This window comes from Gavialis gangeticus, unplaced genomic scaffold (assembly GCF_001723915.1).
Source record: "Gavialis gangeticus isolate Ggan-Ray unplaced genomic scaffold, GavGan_comp1, whole genome shotgun sequence".
Classification (NCBI taxonomy): Eukaryota; Metazoa; Chordata; order Crocodylia; family Gavialidae; genus Gavialis; species Gavialis gangeticus.
Window position 1 is genome coordinate 110,771,652 of NW_017729025.1, and position 21,427 is coordinate 110,793,078.

At 39.8% G+C, this 21,427-nt stretch overlaps 1 protein-coding gene across 1 annotated transcript in view; it reads right to left on the reverse strand.

Annotated features, from left to right (window-relative positions):
• Positions 1-5,385: 5,385 nt before the first annotated feature.
• EHF (ETS homologous factor) overlaps positions 5,386-21,427 on the reverse strand; it is a 52,269-nt gene continuing 36,227 nt past the window's right edge. The window contains exons 3-9 of the mRNA XM_019519404.1: positions 20,375-20,620; positions 19,276-19,335; positions 16,861-16,929; positions 16,706-16,774; positions 13,378-13,437; positions 8,183-8,378; positions 5,386-6,349 (exon numbers count right to left, since the gene is read on the reverse strand). Coding sequence (XP_019374949.1) covers positions 6,250-6,349; positions 8,183-8,378; positions 13,378-13,437; positions 16,706-16,774; positions 16,861-16,929; positions 19,276-19,335; positions 20,375-20,620 — 800 coding nt within the window. The 3' untranslated portion in view covers positions 5,386-6,249. The remainder of the gene's footprint in view (positions 6,350-8,182; positions 8,379-13,377; positions 13,438-16,705; positions 16,775-16,860; positions 16,930-19,275; positions 19,336-20,374; positions 20,621-21,427) is intronic.

Sequence of the window (21,427 nt, forward strand, 5' to 3'; positions counted from 1 at the left end):
CACTCATCTTGGACTCCCTTCCCTGTCAGATCATGATCTTTCAGGGCCTTGACAACCAACCTCCTGAGCTTGTAAAAGTCAGCTTTCCTACAGTTGAGGATTTCTGCATTGCTGACTGATTTCCCAGCTTTGCAATGGATAGAGAAAGTGATCAACTCGTGATAGCTGTCATCAAGCTTCCCTTCAATCCTCAGGTCACTCACTAGATCATCCCCTTTGGCCAGAACCAGATCCAGCAGTGCCTCATCTCTTGTCAGCCCATGGAATTCTTGAGCCAGATAGAGCTCCTCAATGCATGTAAGGAAGCTGCATGACTAATCAGATTTGACTGAATGCTTTTCATATGAGATGTCAGGGTAGTTGAAATCACCCATGACAACCATGCACTGAGAGTGTGCAGTCTCTGTTAGTTACCTAGAGAATTCATGGTCAAGCTCTTTCTAGTAGTTAAGTTGTCTGTAATAGACTCCTACAGTAATATCCCCTTCACCACATCTTCCCTGTATTCTAACCCAGAGGGTTTTGAGTCGCCCTCCTTGGGTGCCAATGTCGGCTAGTAGGGAAGCGTACTGCTCCTTGACATAGAGAGCTACACCCCTGCTCTTTCTTCCAACACAATCCCTCCTGTCCAGGTATAGCCAGCTATACCTATGATCCCACCAGGTGGAGTCCCACTAGGTTTTCATTATCCCTATGAGATCATATTTATTATTGCTTAGCAGAAGGGCCAGTCTCTCCTGTTTGTTCCCCATGCTCCCAGCATTTGTATACAGGCAGCTAAGCCTGCTATTAGAAGCCCTAGGCTTCTTTATGCACTTAGGAGAGTTCTGTCCTTGGGCTTGGGTCAGAATAAGTTTGATTGTATTTCCTGACCTGCTGATTATTTGCTTGTCACTTCCTGGCCTTGCTCCGATAGTTGTCCACCTGTCCTCCAGTAATCTTAATTTAAAGCTCTGTCAAGCAGGTCAGCCAATCTGGCTGAGAAAAACTTCTAATAGGACCTCTAATACAGGAGGGAGTACACATGGGGCAAACACACATGTTCCAATATAGTCCTTCCTGGGACTATAATTGAGCAATATAGAAACACTTCTACATTCATGCTTACTTTTGTTTTCACTGGGAGTGTCTACGTGTGCTATTAGGGGGTAGCAGTAAATTGTGGAGCTTAATGCCCCACAGTTTATTTTGCTCCGAGGAAGCTCCCAGGCATGATTCTGCATGTGTGCCTAGCCCCACCTACAAGCTGGGTCACAGCAGGCCCAGCTTGTAGGTGGCCTGGGAGTCAGCCTGCCAGCCCAGGCTGCTCCAACTGGGCTCAGTGTGCTGGAGGGCCTGGCTGGGGCATGAGGATGCTTCAGTGTGGGGTAGCTGGCAGGCAGCCCCAGCACTGAAGCATCTTCATGTCGCAGCCAGTGGTCAGCATCTATACATACACTGCTGCGCATGAAAAAACTCTGGAGCAGGCTAGTACTTGTATTTACAAGTACTACCCTGCTGCAGATTTTATTCATTTCATGCACCCTAATAGGGACTCATGTTTAGATGCTGAGACATCTACTGCAGTTAATTAGTCAACTCCGCAGTAAATGTCCAGCCTCAACACTACCAGTAAGAATTATTCACTTGCTTAAAGTTAAGAACATGGTTACGTGGTTTCAGGATCAGGGCCTCTGTGCTGTAGGATAAGGATCTGTCCCACTTTGACTATATTCAACACCCATAGTGTGGGCCACAGAGAGAAAGATTATTTTGTAAACTACCTCTCCTTTTCTTTATATTCTCTCAGTTGAGGCCCCCTCCTATTCAGGCACATATGACACTCCTGCAGCAACTTCAGCAGTTAATAGAAAAAAATCATAGGAGGAAAGTATTTAATAAGTTCTTGACTTACTGAATCACATTCTCGGAATTTAGCACATATTTTTGAGTAATCCCATTTTTAGTACTTAACCACATGCTAAAATGCCCTAGATTTAGGCACATCACTACAGGTAAACATGGTTGAACTGAGGCCTCAGTAATATTCAGCTGTTAGACTTGAGGCAAGGCAATCCAATATTACCAAGTGACTTTTTTCAGAAGAGCAGCAATGCTCCCATGATCCTTTCCCTATGAAGTAAAAGCCACAATTTGAGAAGCCTATGATTTAATAATCAGTTGTAAATGGGGAACCATCTTTCTACATTTCACTTACTGGATTTTGTGGTGATTACATCATTTTCTCTCTGCTACTGGAGCTTTTTAAATTACCTTTAAACCTTTGTTGTCAAGGTATAAAAATGTAGAAGTACATCGATACGCCCACTCATCTCAGGGTCTGTTTATTTGAATTTATACAATATATGTAATAATAAAAACCATTTAAAACTACCTTTGTGTTCCATATGTTTTTTATTCTGAGATTAGTAATAGAAACACCAAAATACCTGAACACATACTGTGTTTTTCCACATTTTATACAATGAGGTGGGATAAAAGGGAAGCTGGTATTAAGCAAGTTGCTGAAAACAGAAAGATGAAGTGAGCCAAGCACTGTAATGTATTTTCAGTTTACCAACAGATGTACACAGTTTTCAGGATGTACAGTTTTCAGGATGTTTCTTTAAGAAACTTGCTCTGATAACGTACACAAAATATAGCTTTATGCTTACAACACCTTTGACATTTGATTTGCAGGCAGCTATACAAATATAGTATGATATTTTTCCTATCAAGACTTTGTATATATGAAAAATTATGGTACAATACAAGTATATACATAGGGTGTTAGCAATTCAGCAACTGCTAACTTAAAATATACATCTAAAATGTGACTGCTCAGACTTTGAAATACAAAATACAAGAGCAATCAGAAATGCTTTTCATTTAAATAGCAATTTACATAAACATTAATATCTTCATTATCTCCCTTTGGTTAGAACCAGAAAAAAAGTTCACCTTTGCCTGGCTGCATTTGTACTTGGCAAGAATTACAATTTTAGATAATCCACTTTATCTGTTTTAGGTAAAAGATAACATATTTGTAAGGCAAAGTAAATGCCAGCTGGTTCCCATTTAAGCTATACAGTCAAATTATAAATTCCCACTCTGAAAAGCTTAAAAATAATGGGCAATATTTGCTTTCCTGATCCTCACCTATTGATAAATATGCCTGCGAAGGAACTGTAAGATAAATCATTCTCTCAAATACAATTCTTTACTATACAAGTCTTTGCCAAGTGAAGCTCAACTTTATAAAATAAACTCATTTACAATAATAATTCACATGCTTTGTGGTAAAGAATCCCAAAGAATTTCCAAATAGGTTTAGCTGCTGAAAATAATGAAGGTGTAACAGAAGTATATTACAAGTTCATTTTTATATCCCATGAAGTTTGTTGCGAAGAAACATAACTCGGAAACATTATTACAATCAGCTGCTGTGAGATGTGTTTTAACCTGAGACAGAGTACAATAGCAGTATTGCTACCAAGCACCTACTGCCTCCCAAGAATGAGCAAAAGTGAAATCTGAGCCCTCTACAAGTCCATAGTAATTTTCTCATTTACTTTAATAGGATGAAGCTAAGTATGCTTTATCTAAAGAAATTGCCAGAAGGCAAACAGCATGAAGTGGAGAGCTTCCTGTGATGCTGAGGGTTTCTGGGACCAACTAAAAGGTACCAGGGTAGTAGTAGCCCTGCGGTAGTAGCCCTGTAGTTATTAGTTATAGGGACTACATGTGAGGAGAAAAAGGATGGAATGCTACTTGCCAAACTTAAAAACAGAAGACATGAATGAACTGAGCAAAACCAAACACTCAGTGCTAGAAAAAACATTCAGGCTGACAATGAAAGGTATGTCCTAAGAAAAAGTTTGTTTTGAATCCTGAAGTCTCATGACTCAATTTGTAAATAAAGCCAAGATCTCCCAACCCAGCTTATGAAAAAGTAAAAATTGTCACGTATGGATAAATCATGGTGACAGCCCTGGCACATGCTGTGTAGTAGGTGGTGTTTTTTGACATGCGCTACGTGCATAGGTAACAAACTGGGAGCTTGTTTTTGTATGCAAAGAGTTGCTAAGCACATTTGATGGCTTTTATATTGAGTCTTCCTTATCTCTTGGTTTCATCTCTATACTCTTTTACAACATTCTTCCCTTCAAAGCAGAAATTGGTTGCACTCATACCTCTTTGTGAACTCTAACTTGATTTCAAGCCAGATTGGATTCAAATACAGTGGATTCCTGTGGAGGAAGATATTGGCTGGACACATTTAACCATTTAATATTTTCCTGCTCTTGTTCCAGAAGTTTTTGCATCTATATGGCCGTTGCTGTTGGAGTGTTCCTTTCTCAGTGACCATTTTGGCATGCTCTCATCACTGATAAGATTTTATAAACTCCCCATCTCTAAACTATGTTGACTGGAAATGATCTCTTTTTCACTTCCCTCATCACCTTCTTGAATTGGCCCCTAGACTCACACTCCCCAACCATCTAACTGACCTACTGTACCACTGCCTTCCTTTCCTTTAGTCCCCCACATTTTGAATGTTTTGATTCACTGCAGAGAAATTTTGATTAATAACAGGCAAGGATATGTCTATACCACTTCTGCAGCCATCCCAAGACTACTGCCAAGAAATAAGCTTGGCCCACTCATTCAGTCCTGCTCACATGCTACATGCCAAGAAAAAGTTGTGTGGTGGCTATTAGAACCATGTCAGGCATGCCCAGGGATACTCTTGGGAGCAAAGACTGAAATCCTGACAGTGTCCATGAGCATGTGCAAAATAATGACTACCTGACAATTTTTGGCACAAAATGTGTTCAGAGCAGTAGAGAGAGTCAGTGGAGCTTGCTTTCTGAACATGGCCTCAGAATCACCAGAGATATACCTTGAGAAATAATGGATCACATTCACTCTCTGCATGATATGATTACTACTGGGGTGAACAAGGAGAACTCACAATGTACGTGCAAAGGGGCTTTGTATTTCTCTGTGGATTTCTTAATGCACTTTCTCATGGGAGCCTTGGCCTACCAGCTGGAGCCCAAGGGAATTGGAGCACAGGGCATTTGACTCAGGAAATTTGGGATGCTCTCCTCTGATTTATTCCGCACCAAATGATCTTGTCTGCATTCTTTCTAAGAGCGCACCTCAAGAGCTTGTTTAGCTCATCACCTGCTTCTTTTATCTTGAATGTTTTAAAATGTTATTGGAAAACACACCTTCTCCATTTCTGCTTGGATCTTGTTACCTTTGATGTATCTGATCCTAGATAAAAACTGAACACTTGGCCCTCTTAAATAAGTTTGGGAGTTAGAACAGAATCTCTTTCTTATGGCCTTTATTCAATATGACATATTCCCTCTTTCAATCACCCGAAAGTGGTTAAAGACCGATAAGAAAAGATACGAATCCGGGGTTTGCATGGGTTCTCCAAACAAACACTCATAAACACCTAATAGTGTCTCTGTACCCAGCTTCAGTTACTGCCAGGTGAAGCTAAGGATAAGGCCATCACACTAATTAACTGAAGCAACTTGAAGCCAGCAAAGTGTTGCAACTAAGAAAATCATAGGAGTGATGGAATAAATGTTATTGGCCAACAAAAGTTAAAACTCAGTTAATTACAGAACAAAATCACATGGCTCAGAGAGGCTTACTATTTTATCTATGCACAATTCATATCTTAAGTGCAAAATTCACACCAGAGTGTACAACTGTTGTGAGATAACTGTATGAGGCAGGTATCTTCCAGGTACATGCATGCATGCATCTGTATCATACCCCATATTCCACAGACATGCCACACTTGAGAGACACGATCCAAATCACATATAAGTCTTTATAGAGAGCTAAATAACGTTGGAAATTATTTTTCTCATGTGCAGAAATCAGGCGGCCTTCTTCTAAATTCCTTTGCTCATAAAAAGTGTATAATGCCCTGTGACTTTCCCCTCCCTTTAACGTGCATGGCTCACAGCATTGTCATAAATCACATTACTCCTGCACTTTAAAAAAACTTTGCAAGAAGGGAAAAGTAATCACAATCCTATAATGTTATTATAATTCACAGAAAACTGTGTACTTTTTTTCCCCATACAGGACATACTTCAAATAATTTTAACATGAATAATGATAGTGTTCCTTCGTTCTATTAAAAGTAGAATTTTCCCTCATTTTGGTATATAAATAAAACAAAACAGTCTTTGAAATATTTACGTACAGAAGTTTTAACTGTTGTATTATCTGATATCTTTAATTTTCATTTTCTCTCCAGCCACGGGCATTCTTTCCAAATTTATATACTAATCTTCGGCCATCCACACGCTCCAAGATTTCTCTTTTATAATAGTATCTATTAAAAGGAAAAAAAAGAATGGAAGTAAATTTGATGCCATACCTTAGTGCTCTGGATAGTTTTAAAGGGACACTGTCAATTATGGGCCAGATTCTATTCCACCTATTGGCTAGTGACAGAAATTGCACATAAACTAGTATAATGGATCAGAAAGTAGTTCAAATCTGTAATACAACAAAGGGTCAATGCACATAAACCATTTTCCAAATGGCCAAAGTGGTTCAAGATAAACCTGGATGGATGTTGTACCAAACTTAACTGATTTAAGTTAAATTGGTTTACTGAACTTCTGTCCCAGTTTCCCTCAAGATTCAAGTTAACTCACAGTCCCCCAGCATCCCAAGATGCTTTGCACCTCTCTTCACAGAGTGGGAGGGCTAATCTGGGCCCAAGCTGTCTGTTCCAGCCAAGCAGGGAGGTATACCCTAGCACCCCCTGGCTTCTGACCTGGGCCACTCCAGGCATGTGGCTGTATTTCTGGAATCGAAAGTGAATATTTGTTCACTTGCTTTTTAGTTCAAGCTATGCAGCTTAGACTAATCTGTGAAGATTGAATTAATTCAACCTTAGGTTTTTTGACTGTCTATACTTAGCCATTATAGTCATAAGTCACCTCAGGGCAGGTCTACACATGCATTAAGGTGCTTTTTCTAATGCACATTAAATTTAATACCTCCAGTGTGAGGTACTAAAGAAATGCTCATTAGGCTGCCTTAATCCTCAGTAACAAATGTGCATGGTTTTTAAGTGATGCTTACTGCATAGTATCCTATTTTACTGCACATTAGCATAATCACATAGATTTTTACATGAAACTTTAATGTGCAGTAAAATAGGCTACTGTGCATTAAAGCACACGTATAGATGTGCCCACAGTGAACCAGAAGCACTGTAGGTACTTAGAGCACTTGTAGTGCTCTGGGCAGGATACTTTTCTCCTCCTTTCACTGAATTAATTAGCCTAGGCACTTAAAGTTCAGGAGATACAGTGCATGGAGCAATGTGGCATGCTTAAGCATGCCTTTGCCTGGCACAGCAAGAGAGCAAGACATGCCCTAAGATTTCCTACTGCTATCAACAATATTTTCTTTACCTTTGCTAAAAGTAACACACAAGATTGTATCTGAAAGAGATTATAGAGGAAGAAAAGATCCTTTTTTCTTTTAGTTTATGTTGTTGATTTTTTGTTTTTGACAGCCCTTGGGTAAAATTAGGCATCTTTCTCCTTGTGCACTGCTGCCAACTTGTGTAATTTTATCATGGGTGTCACAGTGGTGCTTTTTCCAGAAGTGTCAGCTTTTGAAGTACTGTTCCCAACTTAGAATCTCAGTTTTCATTAAAACTAAAAGAAGTTCCCAGTCCTCAAGGATATGGAAAAAATTATGATAACCAAACAGGAAATAAAAAAACCACATATATTCTTTCTTTTTTAAGTCTCTCATGATTTCCTTGTAAGTTAGTCTAACAATTTTGGGTGACCCAACTCTTGGTTTTGAACATTTGAAGTAAGCAATAATATTCTTGCCCTGTTAAGGTCCAATTTAAGCTCCCCAGGTTTAGGGAGGCATATGGCTTCAGTGTCTGCACAGGGATATGCTTCATCTTTTGTGTCTACTCAGCTCCGCCTACAGTCAGTCCGTCAGTCTCACTTACTGTTTGTGTAAGTCTTTCACATATCAATAAAGAAAGAAATGCAATGTAACCCTCTTGTAATGTAGCAAGCAACTACTACTTTTGGTTCATTTTTATAAATTAACAAGATCACAAATTGATTCAATGTCTCTTTAACTAATCAAAGATTGTAAATGAAGTTTTCTCAGCTCATACTACCTCATAGCCCGGCTGAGTTTCTCATAAGTCATGCTGCTATTATTTTTCTTCTTTCCCCACAGCTGAGCCACGGCTTCAGATTTTAAGAACCGGAAGACACCTTCAGACCGGTCTTCCCACTTTATTAAACCTGGGTTTTTTTCAGGATTTAGAAGAATGTCTCGGATAAATTCCCAAAGGTGAGTCCCTCGAGGATCTGAAACAAGATTGAGGAACAAAGAAAAACATGACCAACCAAAAATACCGAAGACATTGTATTTCATTAAATATGAAATACAAAATGTGACGGTTCTATTCATAAATGTACAGTCTAATCATTCCTCATAACTGCAATATAAATTGTATACGAGACACATAGGAAAATAATCTTGAAGTTTCTCGGATTTAAGTTATTTTTAGAATGGCTCTACAGTGATTTGAGTAACTCAATAAAACTGCAGCAAAACACTGCTCCAAATCAGCAATGGATGCAACATAGAGAGCTAAAGTTTCCACAAGGTTTTGTTTCATTCTACAAAGCTCACTGCTTGCATTATTCCTATCCAAAGGATACCTTGTTTAACCCTCATGCTTGCAGTACCATTAACTTCACGTCACTGCTCTGTTGTAATGGCATGAAACCAGCTGTTATAAGGAGAACAGAAACAGGGTGGAATAGCAACCACAACTGGACTATTTGTATTTAAGGTGGGGACACTTCATAAAATACAAGTAAAAGTAAAGGTAGTGGGACAACATTATACATTAACAATGTGAAAAACTTGAAAAGAAATAAGAAGCTAGCACGCACAGAGCATTGTTGGTTTGGTCCAAGTCATTTCAGTAAAGGATCGTAAAAAAGGTTTGACTAGAGTAGCAGGAGAAGTCTTCTATAGACCCCAGGGGTTGAATCTGGCTATACTTAAAGATCTTTATAATATTATTAGACACATACAATAGTATTCGGTTTCACCTTGTGCATCTACCTGACAGTTTTCCAGCAAAATAAGTAGCAGTGGCATTTTTGGCATATATGCACAGTTTCCAATTCTATTAAACAGTGATGGCATTAAAGAAGAGTTTGTTCTTGGAAATAACATTGAATCAAATGAACTTGAGTTCATGAATGACGTGTGCCTCCAGCACCTGGGAGGGCACGGCGACAGCGGGAGCATGGTGGGGAAGCGGGAGCAGTGGGAGCGTGGTGGCAGTAAGCGGGGGAGCTCCCACAGACACCGCTGGTGCTGTCAGCAGTAGAGTGGGGGCTGGTGAGTGCAGACCAAGGGTCAGCGACCACCTGCAGCTGCCATCAGCAGCGGCGGCCAGTGGAGATCACGGACCGCCCACAGATGCCACTGGCAGTGTCAGCTATGGGATGGCAAGCAGCGACTGCCCATAGGCATCGCTGAGAGTGTCAGTGGTGCCATTTTGTAGGGGGAGCACCGCCACATTCAGGGGGTGCACATGTACCCACGTGCACCCCCTACACGTCGCCCCTGCATGAGTTGATTCCATTTAAATGAAATGGAAGGATAAACAAACATAGGTCTGGAACAAAGGGTTTTGGTTTTAAAAAGTAAACTTTGACAAATTGAGGGAACTAAGTGAAGCCTAAGACCTCAAAATGGAGAAAGCTTTGGATCTCTCTAAATCAAAACATCTGACACTTTTCCCCCAAGCAAGGCGAATAAAATAACTTATAATGAAGAGCCCCAAACTAACCAGATGAATAACTACCTCAACAAGACTACTAGGAGTAAGCAGGAAGCCCATAAAGGGATTGAGCCACTGGAAAGATACAGCTCAGAGAGTATAGGGATGAAATGGGAAATACCAAGAATCATTCTAAGTTGAAAATGCTGAAGTGTTTTAGTTCAACAATTTTGAAATGCAACTTTTCAACATTTCATTTTGTTGCTCAGGTCACATGAAACATTTCAGATTAACCCCAAATTAAATATTTTTTCACTAAAAATTCAATTTAAAAAAATTATTTCAACATAAATCATTATTTTCCTGAATCTTCAATTAAGCTGTTGGATTGAAAAATCTATTATTCCTTCAGTTTTATTTTGGGGGCAGAATGATGTTGTGATGGAGTATGACTTTTATTGTAATAATTCTGTGTTAACTGTCCTCATGTTATAATAAAGCTGCATTCCTCAGTTTACTTATAAAGCTAGTGCACGGGGAAAGAAGCATTAATAGGATCCCTAGTAAGTGCCAGAGCTACCTACAAGCATGACAAGACAAGAGAGAACTTCAATATCAACAGGACTTAAATAGTCTCTCCAGAGTTGAGCTGGACATTAGCTCCATGGGTCACAGCCACGGAAAACTAGGGAATCTCAAGGACTGAAAAGCCAGGGTTTCAAGAGTGGGAAGGAGTGGAAAGGAGCCAAGGTCCTCCCCCCGACTCCCCGTTCTAGAAGCCACACCTAGGCTGGCTTCAGGGCCCACTGTCACAGACTCCGATAAGGCTGTAGTGATCCCAAGCACCCCCCTGATAGGATGGGATTCTTTAGCTTAGAACAAGGGTCAACAACCTATGACGCATGGCCTGGATGTGGACCATGGAGTCTTTGGATCTGGTCTGTGGAGCCATGGGTTTGGCAGCATTCAGAGGTGGTGGGCTCTGCTCATACTGCACTGCAGCTGGATGCCAGGAGCTTGGTAGAGAAGGAGTTCCCCCTGGGCTGTGCCACAGGTGGACAGCATGGGCTTGGGTGGAAGGGGGCTTTCTCTGTGATGCACTACACTGCAGCCAGGCAGCAAGAAGTGGTAGCAATGGTTGGGTCCTACTGCTTGCCTATCTCTGACTTAAGCTGGTCATTCTGGGTCCCCACTAAAAAAGTTGCAGTCCCCTGGCTTAGAAAATGAAAGCTGTGTGATTGCTGTTTATAAATACATGGAGAGAGAACTATTTAAACTAAAAGTTAATGTTGGCAGAAGAATGAATGGACTGACCATGAATATATTTAGGATGGAAATTAAAAGAAAATTTCTAAACAATGTAGTTGGGTTCTAGAAAAGATTTCCAATAATCCTCGAGGCAAAACACTAGCTAGTATTAAGACGGACCTTGATAAGTTCATCAACAAGGCCACCACATTGTGAGATTGGACTCAGTAACTTTCTGGCCCTATGTCCTATGCTCCCTATAGCTTTTACCATTTAAATTCAAAGGGAGAGGATCCATTCAGGAAGCAAAGCACTTTTAATGATGTCCCCAGATTGCTGTGCAGGTCTCTTCTACTAAAAGGCAGAATATTCTCTGGCACCATTTGCTAAGATGTGTGAAAATATTTACACAATTTTGGGAACAGCTTTTCTTGAAATCTTCATAATCACTTTGGGAGCATCTACACAAGACACTAACTGTGCAGTAGCAGAATAATACTGCGCAGTTGGATGTCACAGCACAAACTGTGCTAATACGCTACTGCACAGTATTACTAGGCTACTGCGCAGTAGGGTCTCTAAGGCTAGAGACAGACATTCAAAAAGCCTGAGCCTGAATTGATTGGTTAGTCTAACCTGCCTAGATTGAATTAGTTTGCAACTGCACAGACTTTCCCTCTGGACTGAAGAAATGCAAGCACATGCCTGCAGTGGCTCAGGCTAGAAGCCAGGAGGTGCCAGAGCAGCCCTCCCTTCCCTTCCACAGTGCTGAGCAGAGGGGGTGTGACCAGGCCCTGGCAGGATGCTCTGATAAATGAGGGGTTTAAGCCCCCATCCTGCCTGCACTATCCCAGGCTTCTCCTTCCACTTGCTGCTCAAGGGGCAGGAGTGTTGACAGACCTCAGCCCCTGGCTAGCACTCTGAGGCAAAGGGATGTGTGTGCAGTGCACGTATCTGTTGATAATACTGAGATTTTCAATCTCCCTCTCACTGCTTCTTCATACTGTCTGCAAACCTGACAGGCAAGGGAGCCAGCAGAGAGCTGATAACACAGCATTTATCAGCCCATCAACAAAACAAAAGCTCCTCTCATTAGTTCAAGCTCTTCTTAAACAGCTTTTTCCAAGGAAGGAACAGAGGGACATTACCAGTTGACCTGTTGATTGGCTCCAAAAAGCCTTAAGCAGGCACTGTTCTGTCTGCCTGTCCCAGTGAAATTGGAGACACACACACACACACACACACACACACACACACCTCTAAGCATTAGCTAACATACCACATGCCTAGGGTTTGTGGGGCTGGGGTCCATGCTGTGAGAGATTGAAGGGAGGGAAGGGGGAGAACCCTGCCTGAACAACGAGCAGCAAGGTGGGGTGGGAGAAAGGGGGAAGCCAGGCAGACCCCTCTGCCAGAGCTTAAGCTAGGGAGCAGGGGCGTGGGGCCATCCCTGTTCTCTGGAGCAGAGAACACAGCCCAGCCCGGCCCAGGGCTGCAAAGCATCTGGGATGCTGGGAGACTGGTTTAACTTGAACCAGGAAGTGGTCTGGGACAGACATTGCATAAACTGGTTTGACCCAAACCAGTTAAGTCCCTTACTACATTCAACCAGGTTTGTCTTAAACCAGTTTCAGCCATTTTGAAACTGGTTTATGTGCATTGAAATTATTTTCTGTTGAAACTTGAAACTAGTTTCTGATTACTTAAACTGGTTTATGTGTAATGTCTGTCCCTAGCCTAAAAAGGTGTTCGCCAGTGCTACTGTGCACTAACTGCAGTTACTGCATGTTTATTTAGTTCTTGATTATACAAATACTAAATTAAATGTACAGTAACTACTGCACATTAATGAACAGGTAGACATACCCTTTAGGTTTTAAACTACTCTCTAATGGAGGGACAAACCCTCAGCATTATGAGAATGAAATTTATCAGCTGTAACTAGTAACTGAACTCCTACTTGCCAACTAATCTTTTCAATCTTTCCAACCCATGAGTCACAGTATAAACCAGGACACTATCAACTAATATCTGATCCTGTCATGCTGAAATAGTTTCACTGATTAGAACTTTATTTAGTACCTCTTCACTCTGTCTTGGACTAAGCCATGCCAAGATACATAAGCAGCGCCAGAAAGAAACACTTTATCAGCTCCTCAGCAGGTGTATATTAAGCTCCACTTGATCCGTTCATTCTGAAACTGGATTTTTTTCCCTTCTGGCTTCCTTTTTCTTTCAAAACTTGAACCTAAGCTTGAACTGTCTCCATCATCTTTTAATCAAACCAAAACTTTTACCATAAGAAGCTAACTTACTGTGCTTCTTCGCATGGGACTTTGGAGGATGATCTTGTGTTTTTTTTCCATCAGAGGACTCTGCAAAGAATGAAAATTAAGTTGTTCTTGTAAATTTGGTTAAGCAATTTCCATTGACTAGCATGTTAAAATAAAGAAAACCACAAAAATATGTCCCTGTTTTGAAAACAATCACTTTTTAGAAGTTAAACTAATGCAGGAAACAAGGGGATGCTCTTGTTTTGTGAGTTACATTTTAATCAGCCAGTTGCACAAAAAGACCATTGATAAATAAAGAATGAATACTGAGATGGCTGTGTAAACATAAATTAGATTAACAAATCCCTCAACTAGTGTCCCTTGTACCTAACGTATGTGTCAGAATGAAAAGAAAGAGGATCAGGTCTATAAAAGGAATTCATAAATTGTCCCATTATATCCCAGGCTTTGCTCTAGCATGTAACTTAGGGGACTCTTTTATTGTTATAGGGATGATCTAATGTGAAATGTATGTACTAGTGTTAATGTACTGCATATCCACTTGCCTAAAAACATAATGATCTTGCAGGGCGTTGTTGCTAAGAAAATTTTAAAAAGAAAAGTAGTCTTAATACTCAGGCCAAGTTGTTCAGAGTTTTTGGCAGCTAGACATATGTATTGTTCCTATTACTCTGATCAGTGGAATATTATCACCTGTAACCAGCTTAGATAGAATAGGATCTCTAGCTCAAGATGTTCCTCAGAAACTAAGAAGTTAAATTGTTTATCACTTATCACCTATATAGAAATCTATGTATTTAACATTCCCATTCTCAGAGAAAGCAAAATTGAAATCTATTACTGAAATCTATCAGAATTGGTTTATCTTAATTAATTTAAGAACTGTCAAAACGTACCATATTACCAATTATAAGTCCTGTCCCTATTTGTTTTAGGATGTTTAGTGCCCAAATCTTATTAGTAAAGTTTTGGAAGCACACCTATATTTTCCAGCTATTATGCATTCATAATTACCATCATTTTGCATGGAAATTGAGGATTTGTATGTACAAACCATTTAGAGTAAATATATATTTGCATTAAAATGTGCCTTGTTTGCACACACAACTGCAGTAATTGCATGTGAAAAAATAGATGCAAAACATTTCACAAGCTTACTGTGCTCAATGGCCACTTGGAAGCACAAACTAGGAAGTGGAGACTGTACAAGTCAAAGAAGATAGTCCTTACTTGTTCTTTTAGTCTGACATAACATGGTTGTGACACAGAGCCGCGATAAACTCTGAGCACATCTTTACATGTCTATTTTGCCTTTCAAAGAGCAAGACATTTACTAAGCTAGAAATTAACCCACAAAGAAATTAGGCAATGATTTTGCTGTCTGTGTCCAAACTCCCACAGAAGCTCTCAAAGAAGTATTAAATGGTTATCACAGAATCACAAGGTTGAAAAGGGCCTCCAAGTATTCAGGAATCACCATACCTAGATCAGACAGAATGCCTATTTATCTTTTTTCTTGATAATTTCTGATGACGATGATTCTACAGTTGCCCTAGGTATATTGTCCTACTATTCTTATCATTAGAAATCAAGAATCAGTAGGAATTTTGTTTTGCGTAACAATCTGTTCTTCAATTTGTTAGATAGCTTGACTTGAAACACCATTTTGAAAGCCTCATATAGCTTGGAAATTGCTTTGCTATTTTCCATTTAACTGGAGATTTATTCTTTGAAATGGAGTTGCCCTCTACCTAGTCAATGATTTATTCCTCATTTCACCTGTGTAAACAGCATCCCATTCTGCCTCAACTCTTACATGGAGACTTGTTCCAAGCATGCAACATTAGAAGGCTGAGGCTTGACAGATGAAAAGAATTATGAAGCAGTTTCAACAAAGCTGCCTTGCAACACCTGTGACAAAAGATTTCAGATTATTTGCATATGATTCAGGAATGAGCCACTTCTTTACGGGATATAGAAATTTAGTTTTTGCAACAGGCAGTGCCCTTAGCGTGCCACCCTAGCTCTAGGCTCAACAAGTCAACAGATAAGCACTCCAAGCCAAGAAATTTGACAGGCTCTCAGTACTGTCAGGGAGATCTGAGGAGCTGCCAGACATTTTATGAGAATGGGTGGTGGCAAGATAAAAAGCAAAGTTTTTCCCCCCTCCTTTCCATTTATTGCTGACTGCATTTGTTTAAAGCATTACGTCACCTTGGCAAGCCTTGCTGTACGTATAAGCCCGGGCTGCACCAAATATGCATGCGCTCACACACACACAGTTACTGTATCTTAAAGGGTGTCAGGTGGATTAAGGATCAGGGACCACTGGACAAATGAACTGAGTCAGACACAGCATAAAGCTTTGTGGGGAGCTGCAGGAGCACCTGGGGAGAGGACTTAAGTCATAATATTTCTTCCTTATCTTTCTCTTTTCCCTCCTAAATACAGTTCTGTCAAGAAGCCTTCCTTCCTGCCAACCTCATTTTCTTCTCCTCTTTCTTGTTCCTTCCTTCTCTTCTGGCTCTTTCCCATCTCTCACCAATTCTTCTACAACCTCCTGACTAATCCATCATGTCTTCCTCTTCACGTTCCTCACTGCCTTCCCACAGCAGCCACTAAACCACCATTTCCAAAGCATCCCAGCCACACTCAGATGAATCCATGCACTGTGCCACTATCTAGTCTTCTATAAAAAGGAAAAGTATATCACTGTTACTCTGGAGGTATACAGTATCTGTACAAAGAGATGGAATGGCACACTAGAGACATAAATGACACACTGTAGAAACTACAGTATAAGCTTCTGACTTGCCCCAGCATGCCTTTAAACACCCCCTGCTATCACACAATTCATGAGGTAGCTTTATGCTTGCTCTCTGGCTCCTCTGTGTTGGATTATCAAGCAAAAATGAAGCATAAGGCAATGCTGAATCTGCTTTATGTGTTTCATGCAAACCACTTTACTAACCGCTGGAGTGTAGACACTACCAAAAAGGAAGACAGCAGTCATATCTTTGCACCACACAACAGTTTGTGACAGGAGATGAACATCTTGTCTCTCTAATACTAACTTCCATTTTGAGCCAGTCCACTTCGCAAGTTATGTGAAGTGACCCCTGAAGTTGCAGATTATTTGTTCTTCTTCTTCTTGATAGAGATGAAAGAAAAGATTTCTGTAAAACAGTCTCTGGTAGAAACAGTAACTCAAAGAGGCCTCAACATTGGTATTGTTTGGTTCAAAATTATTCAAAAGTCCTTCAACAGATGACCACAAAGGCTTGCATTGATCGGTAACTCAAGGATTTGTGCAAGAGAATTAAGAGCAAGAGAATTAAGAACTCCTTACCAATAGACTGTTGACTAAGACTGGTTGCAGAAATCTGTGCACGGCAGTAAGTTTTATTATCCAATAAATCTGGGGATCAAAAAGAAGAAATTTAGAGCGACATCCTCTTGCACCAATAAAAACACCTCAGAAATGCTTGAAGTTATGTCAATTACCTACAGTACCACCATAGCCACTGTCATACAGATAATTCTCTTCTTTCCAGAATGCCATTAATGATGGATCTGAAGATAAGAGACCAAAAGGGAAACTGTATCATTAAAAGAAAGGTTTCGAGAGATGAGGTGAATAACAATGAGACACTGAAAGACTGAATGAATGAGGTTTATGTGACAGAAGAGTCTAGGAAGAGAACACTGAAGAGGTTACAAAGCAGACTCTTATTTTCAGCTATGTGATAAGGGGGAGGTTGACCTACTGGCAAACAGGTTAAGTTATTTTGTTTGGGCTTTCTTTTCTTATAGCCTCTTAGCTAGTAACTCATTTGTGTTTCCTAAACTAGCTCATCCTCCTGCCTAATGTAGCCCAGCAGACACAATGCTTTTTTTATTATTTAATTATTGTATTTTCACATATTCTAGTAAAATCAGACAGTATGGGGGGGGTTATTATTCTCTGTGCCCAGAAGCCCCCACTGGATTTAATGATATATAAAGAGACACAAAGATATTTTGATTGTTTTATGTAAGACCCAAACATTTTATTTCTTTTTAACATAAGACACATTTTATATCATTACATTCTATTGTGGAGTCTTTGCATGGGCACAGACTGAGGGCCTGTTGCTAAATGACATCTTTATGGGCACAGAACGCAAAACACAAAACTAGAGAAGAATTTTAAAGGTACCCTTAGAGGCACATTACTCATTACAACACAAGCACAATTTAATAGAGTGTTATAGTGATATAGTCAAAACCTGTACATATTCAATTTGTTTTATTAGCACCTGGTGGAATTAGTCTTTTTATACTACAGATTTTGAGGTCAGACATGTTAAGTGTAATTTTCTTTCTAGCTGTAAAGCAAAGGTGATAAAGCATAACATTCAAGTTTGGGTTTTATCATAAATGTATAAATGCAATTAAAGTTAAAAATGAACTATTGGCTAAGTCATCAGGTTTGGCTGAATGAACATTTATGACCTAGGAATTTAGCAGGTATGCAACTAATAGGTACATGTTTAGGCATCCTAAACCAATGTTCTTGTAATAGTACACACCCTCTTCTTGTTTAGACACCTGATCTACCTAATGTTGTCTCTGAAAACAAATCTTATCAAGCTGGAGCATAGGAGGAGGGAATTATTTTTCCTCTCATTTCTACCTTTTCTAGAACCCACATCCCAGCAATCTTCACTGATTTAGTGGGACCTGCCAAGCTTCCTTCAGTATCATTTCTGTCTTGTCACAAGCAGCAAGCTATCAGGCTTACCCTTCCTGAAAGGCACAACCTATTTCTTCTGCAGGACACCTGCACCCTGCCAGATCCCAGACAAAAACTGAAGGTGGTGTTTGAACCATATCCACTAATGTTTAAGGCACCCCTCAACTCTAGCTCCTTTCTCTCCAACAGTAGGTCATCCTTCAGCTCTGTCCTTAACTATATTCCATTCTGCAATGCAAGGGTAATAGGCTAAGTAGTTTAATAAGGCTGCCAATGTCTGCAATACCTCATACTGTGTAGGTGTTAATTTTGTCAAAAAATTGTATGCGTTTGATGGTGGGTCATTAAGACACCCACATGTATGGGAGTTGGGAGAGGCTGTGTATTGTGATGTCAGGTATCAGCCAAGACACTTTTGAAAAGGAACCTTGAAAATGTCCAAGCAGACAACATGGGCTGGATTGTATTGTTAATGAAACCAAGCCCTGGGAATGAATCAAGTTAGTTGTGTGTATTTTTGTCAGCTATCCTGATATTTCACAAACCTGGTTCAATTTTACTGAACTTTGGCGGGGAAATGATGAAAACATCTTAATGAAATGTTTTAAGATTTCTATTCAAAAGACTTTTCGCTTTGAAATGTCTGAGTTTCTTTTAAATAATTTTATGAGCATTCAAAATTGAAACAAACATTTTTTTCATTTAAAACACATTTCTTTAAAACAATTTTTTTTTTTTAATTATTTTAAACAAATTTCTCTTTAATTTTCAACCACTGAACAGTGGTTGAAAATTAAAGAGATACTTGTTTTGAAAATTGTCTCATTTGGGTTGACCCCAAAATGCCTTTTATTTCCCCCCACAGAACCTGCAGTAAGGCAAAATACAGTCATTGGCACAACTCTCGTGGGTAGCCACTGCAAGCTGGAGAATCTGGAGGAGGGTGGAGAAGACATTGTACAGGTCCCCAAGCTCAGGTGACCCTTTGCAAACCAGTGCCATGTGAGACCTCCACAATACAATGGAAAGGATTTACCAGTACTCTAGAAAATTCAGGTTTAGTTCCGTCTACATTGTTTAACATACTCTTTTATGAAAGACAGATATTTTTTGTGCTTAAGTGAAGCAGATGCCACCCAAGGTAAAACTGAGGTCCCCAGCACCTCACTATTGTTATTACTGACCTGTTTGTTCTGTTTTAACAATGACATTATGTGATTGGTACATATCACTTCCACACTGACCTGAAAGAAATCAAATGGTGGAAGAGAGTTATAATAATACATGACAAGAAATGAAGATATCTCTCTCTGCAGGAACTAATATAGTTGAGACAGAAGGCTAATTTGAAGAAGATTTGACATGACAGACAGTCTCCCCCACACTGCAGTTTCCTGTCTAATATTCAAGGAGGGATTTGCTGGACATGAGAAAGATCAGATGGAAGCATGGATGGAAGAGTCTGTCATTTACCTTTCTTTGTCTCTTTTTATGCAATAGAGTGAGTTGACTTCTTGCCTACATAGGCCTCAGAAAAAATATTCCCTTTGCAGACTTGGGATATAGAAATATATAAATAAAAGTACATCATACAAAGAACAACATATGGACAACCTGAAACTAAGTGGGTATCATATGACAAAGCATTTCACATTTTTGTGGTGTTTTATGTAATTCAGGTATAGTTAAGCATATCTGTAGTTATTTTAAATTACTTTTAGTGAGCATTATCAAAAGATTTATTTTTAACCTTCTCTCCTATATCTGATAACCTGTTACTGACTTGATACATATTGTTGTGATAAATTTCCAAATAGTAAGATGTCCAGTTAGTGGCAGAGGTGCACTAGCAGGACACTGAGCAGCAAACATGTTTCAATGAATTCCTCATTGTTGAGCAAACTCAAATCTTGTGAGCATTAATGGGATACAGAGCTCCTTTCCTCAATATAAGAAGGTGGGCTACTCTGCTAACAAAGAACAGCTTTGAGGGGTTGTTAAAATGCCCCCTCCTCTTTCAGGGTCTTTTCCCAAATTGACAAATGTCTTAGAGAACCCAGGAAAACTTTGTAAAGCTGCAGATTTGGATAGCGAGGGGTTTCAGTCTTGTATATCTTAGGAACTCTACATCAGTGAAGCTCCATTCCCAGGGAGCTGTTGTATCCCCCAGAGCTTCAATGAGTACAAACCTGAGGAACATAAATGACCTTTGATCAATCCAAAACTAAAAGAATTGTGTTTGCATTTGCAGTCTTGTCTGTCCATATACTAATGCATATTTACCATTCCATTTTAGATGCTGGAGGTTGGAGTAAAGAAGTTGCCCTGCTATCCCAGCTGCCTGGATGAATTCTTGCAAGTTCATGCTACACAGATGTTCACCATTGATGTCAAATTCCTGGAAAGGTATGCAGTTGGCATCCAGCTGGTTGGTATCAAGGAGATGTTGTAGCCATTCCCAAACCTGGAACTTAGTCCAGTACTGAGGATGAATTTCATGCCACTGAGTTCCATAGAAACTGCTAGACACTGAGAAAGAAACATTATTTATTTACTGTCTCTTTTAGAACAACAGTTCTAAAAAAGAGAAAGTCCATGTACTGTGTGCAGAAAGGTTAGTAGTTAAACCAAATGAACTAAAAGCTAGAAGATCTGGGTCCTCTTCCAAGCATCCAACACTGGCCTGATTATCTGTGGGCATGTCACCTCACAACTCTATCTCATCTTCCCTATCTGCAAAAGGGGGAGGGGGCAGAGGTAAAAAAACTAACCTATGTACTAGGGTGTGGTGAGTATTAAACTCAGTAATGTTTGTAAAGTGGTTTGAAATTCTTGGAAGCTCAGCTGGAGGGAAAAGTATTAAACCAAAGATGCATTGATGTCCATGTAGGAAAAGGCACTCTCAAAATATGTATACCAATGACAGGCCAGTTCTTGCAGAACTTCCTTTGCATTCAGTGGGAGTATAGCTTGAATAGGGACAGAATGAATAAAGTAGGGATTGCAGGGTTTGAATACAGAAAAATAAATGTACTCAGTGACCATATCTACACGAGACACTGACTGCACAGTAGCTAGTTACTACTGTGCAGTAGCATCGTGTGGCACAAAGCGTGATGCAACACTACTGCTCTGTACTAAGGAGCTACTGTGCAATCAGTGTCACCCAAAAGCCTTATGGCAATGTTACTGCGCAGTCATTCAGTACTCGTGTATGCAAGTACTAAATGACTGCGCAGTAATAACTGCACAGGCAGCATCTTGTGTAGATACAGCCAGTATAACTTGTGCAGTAAAGTCAATCATATATATATATATATATATATATATATATAT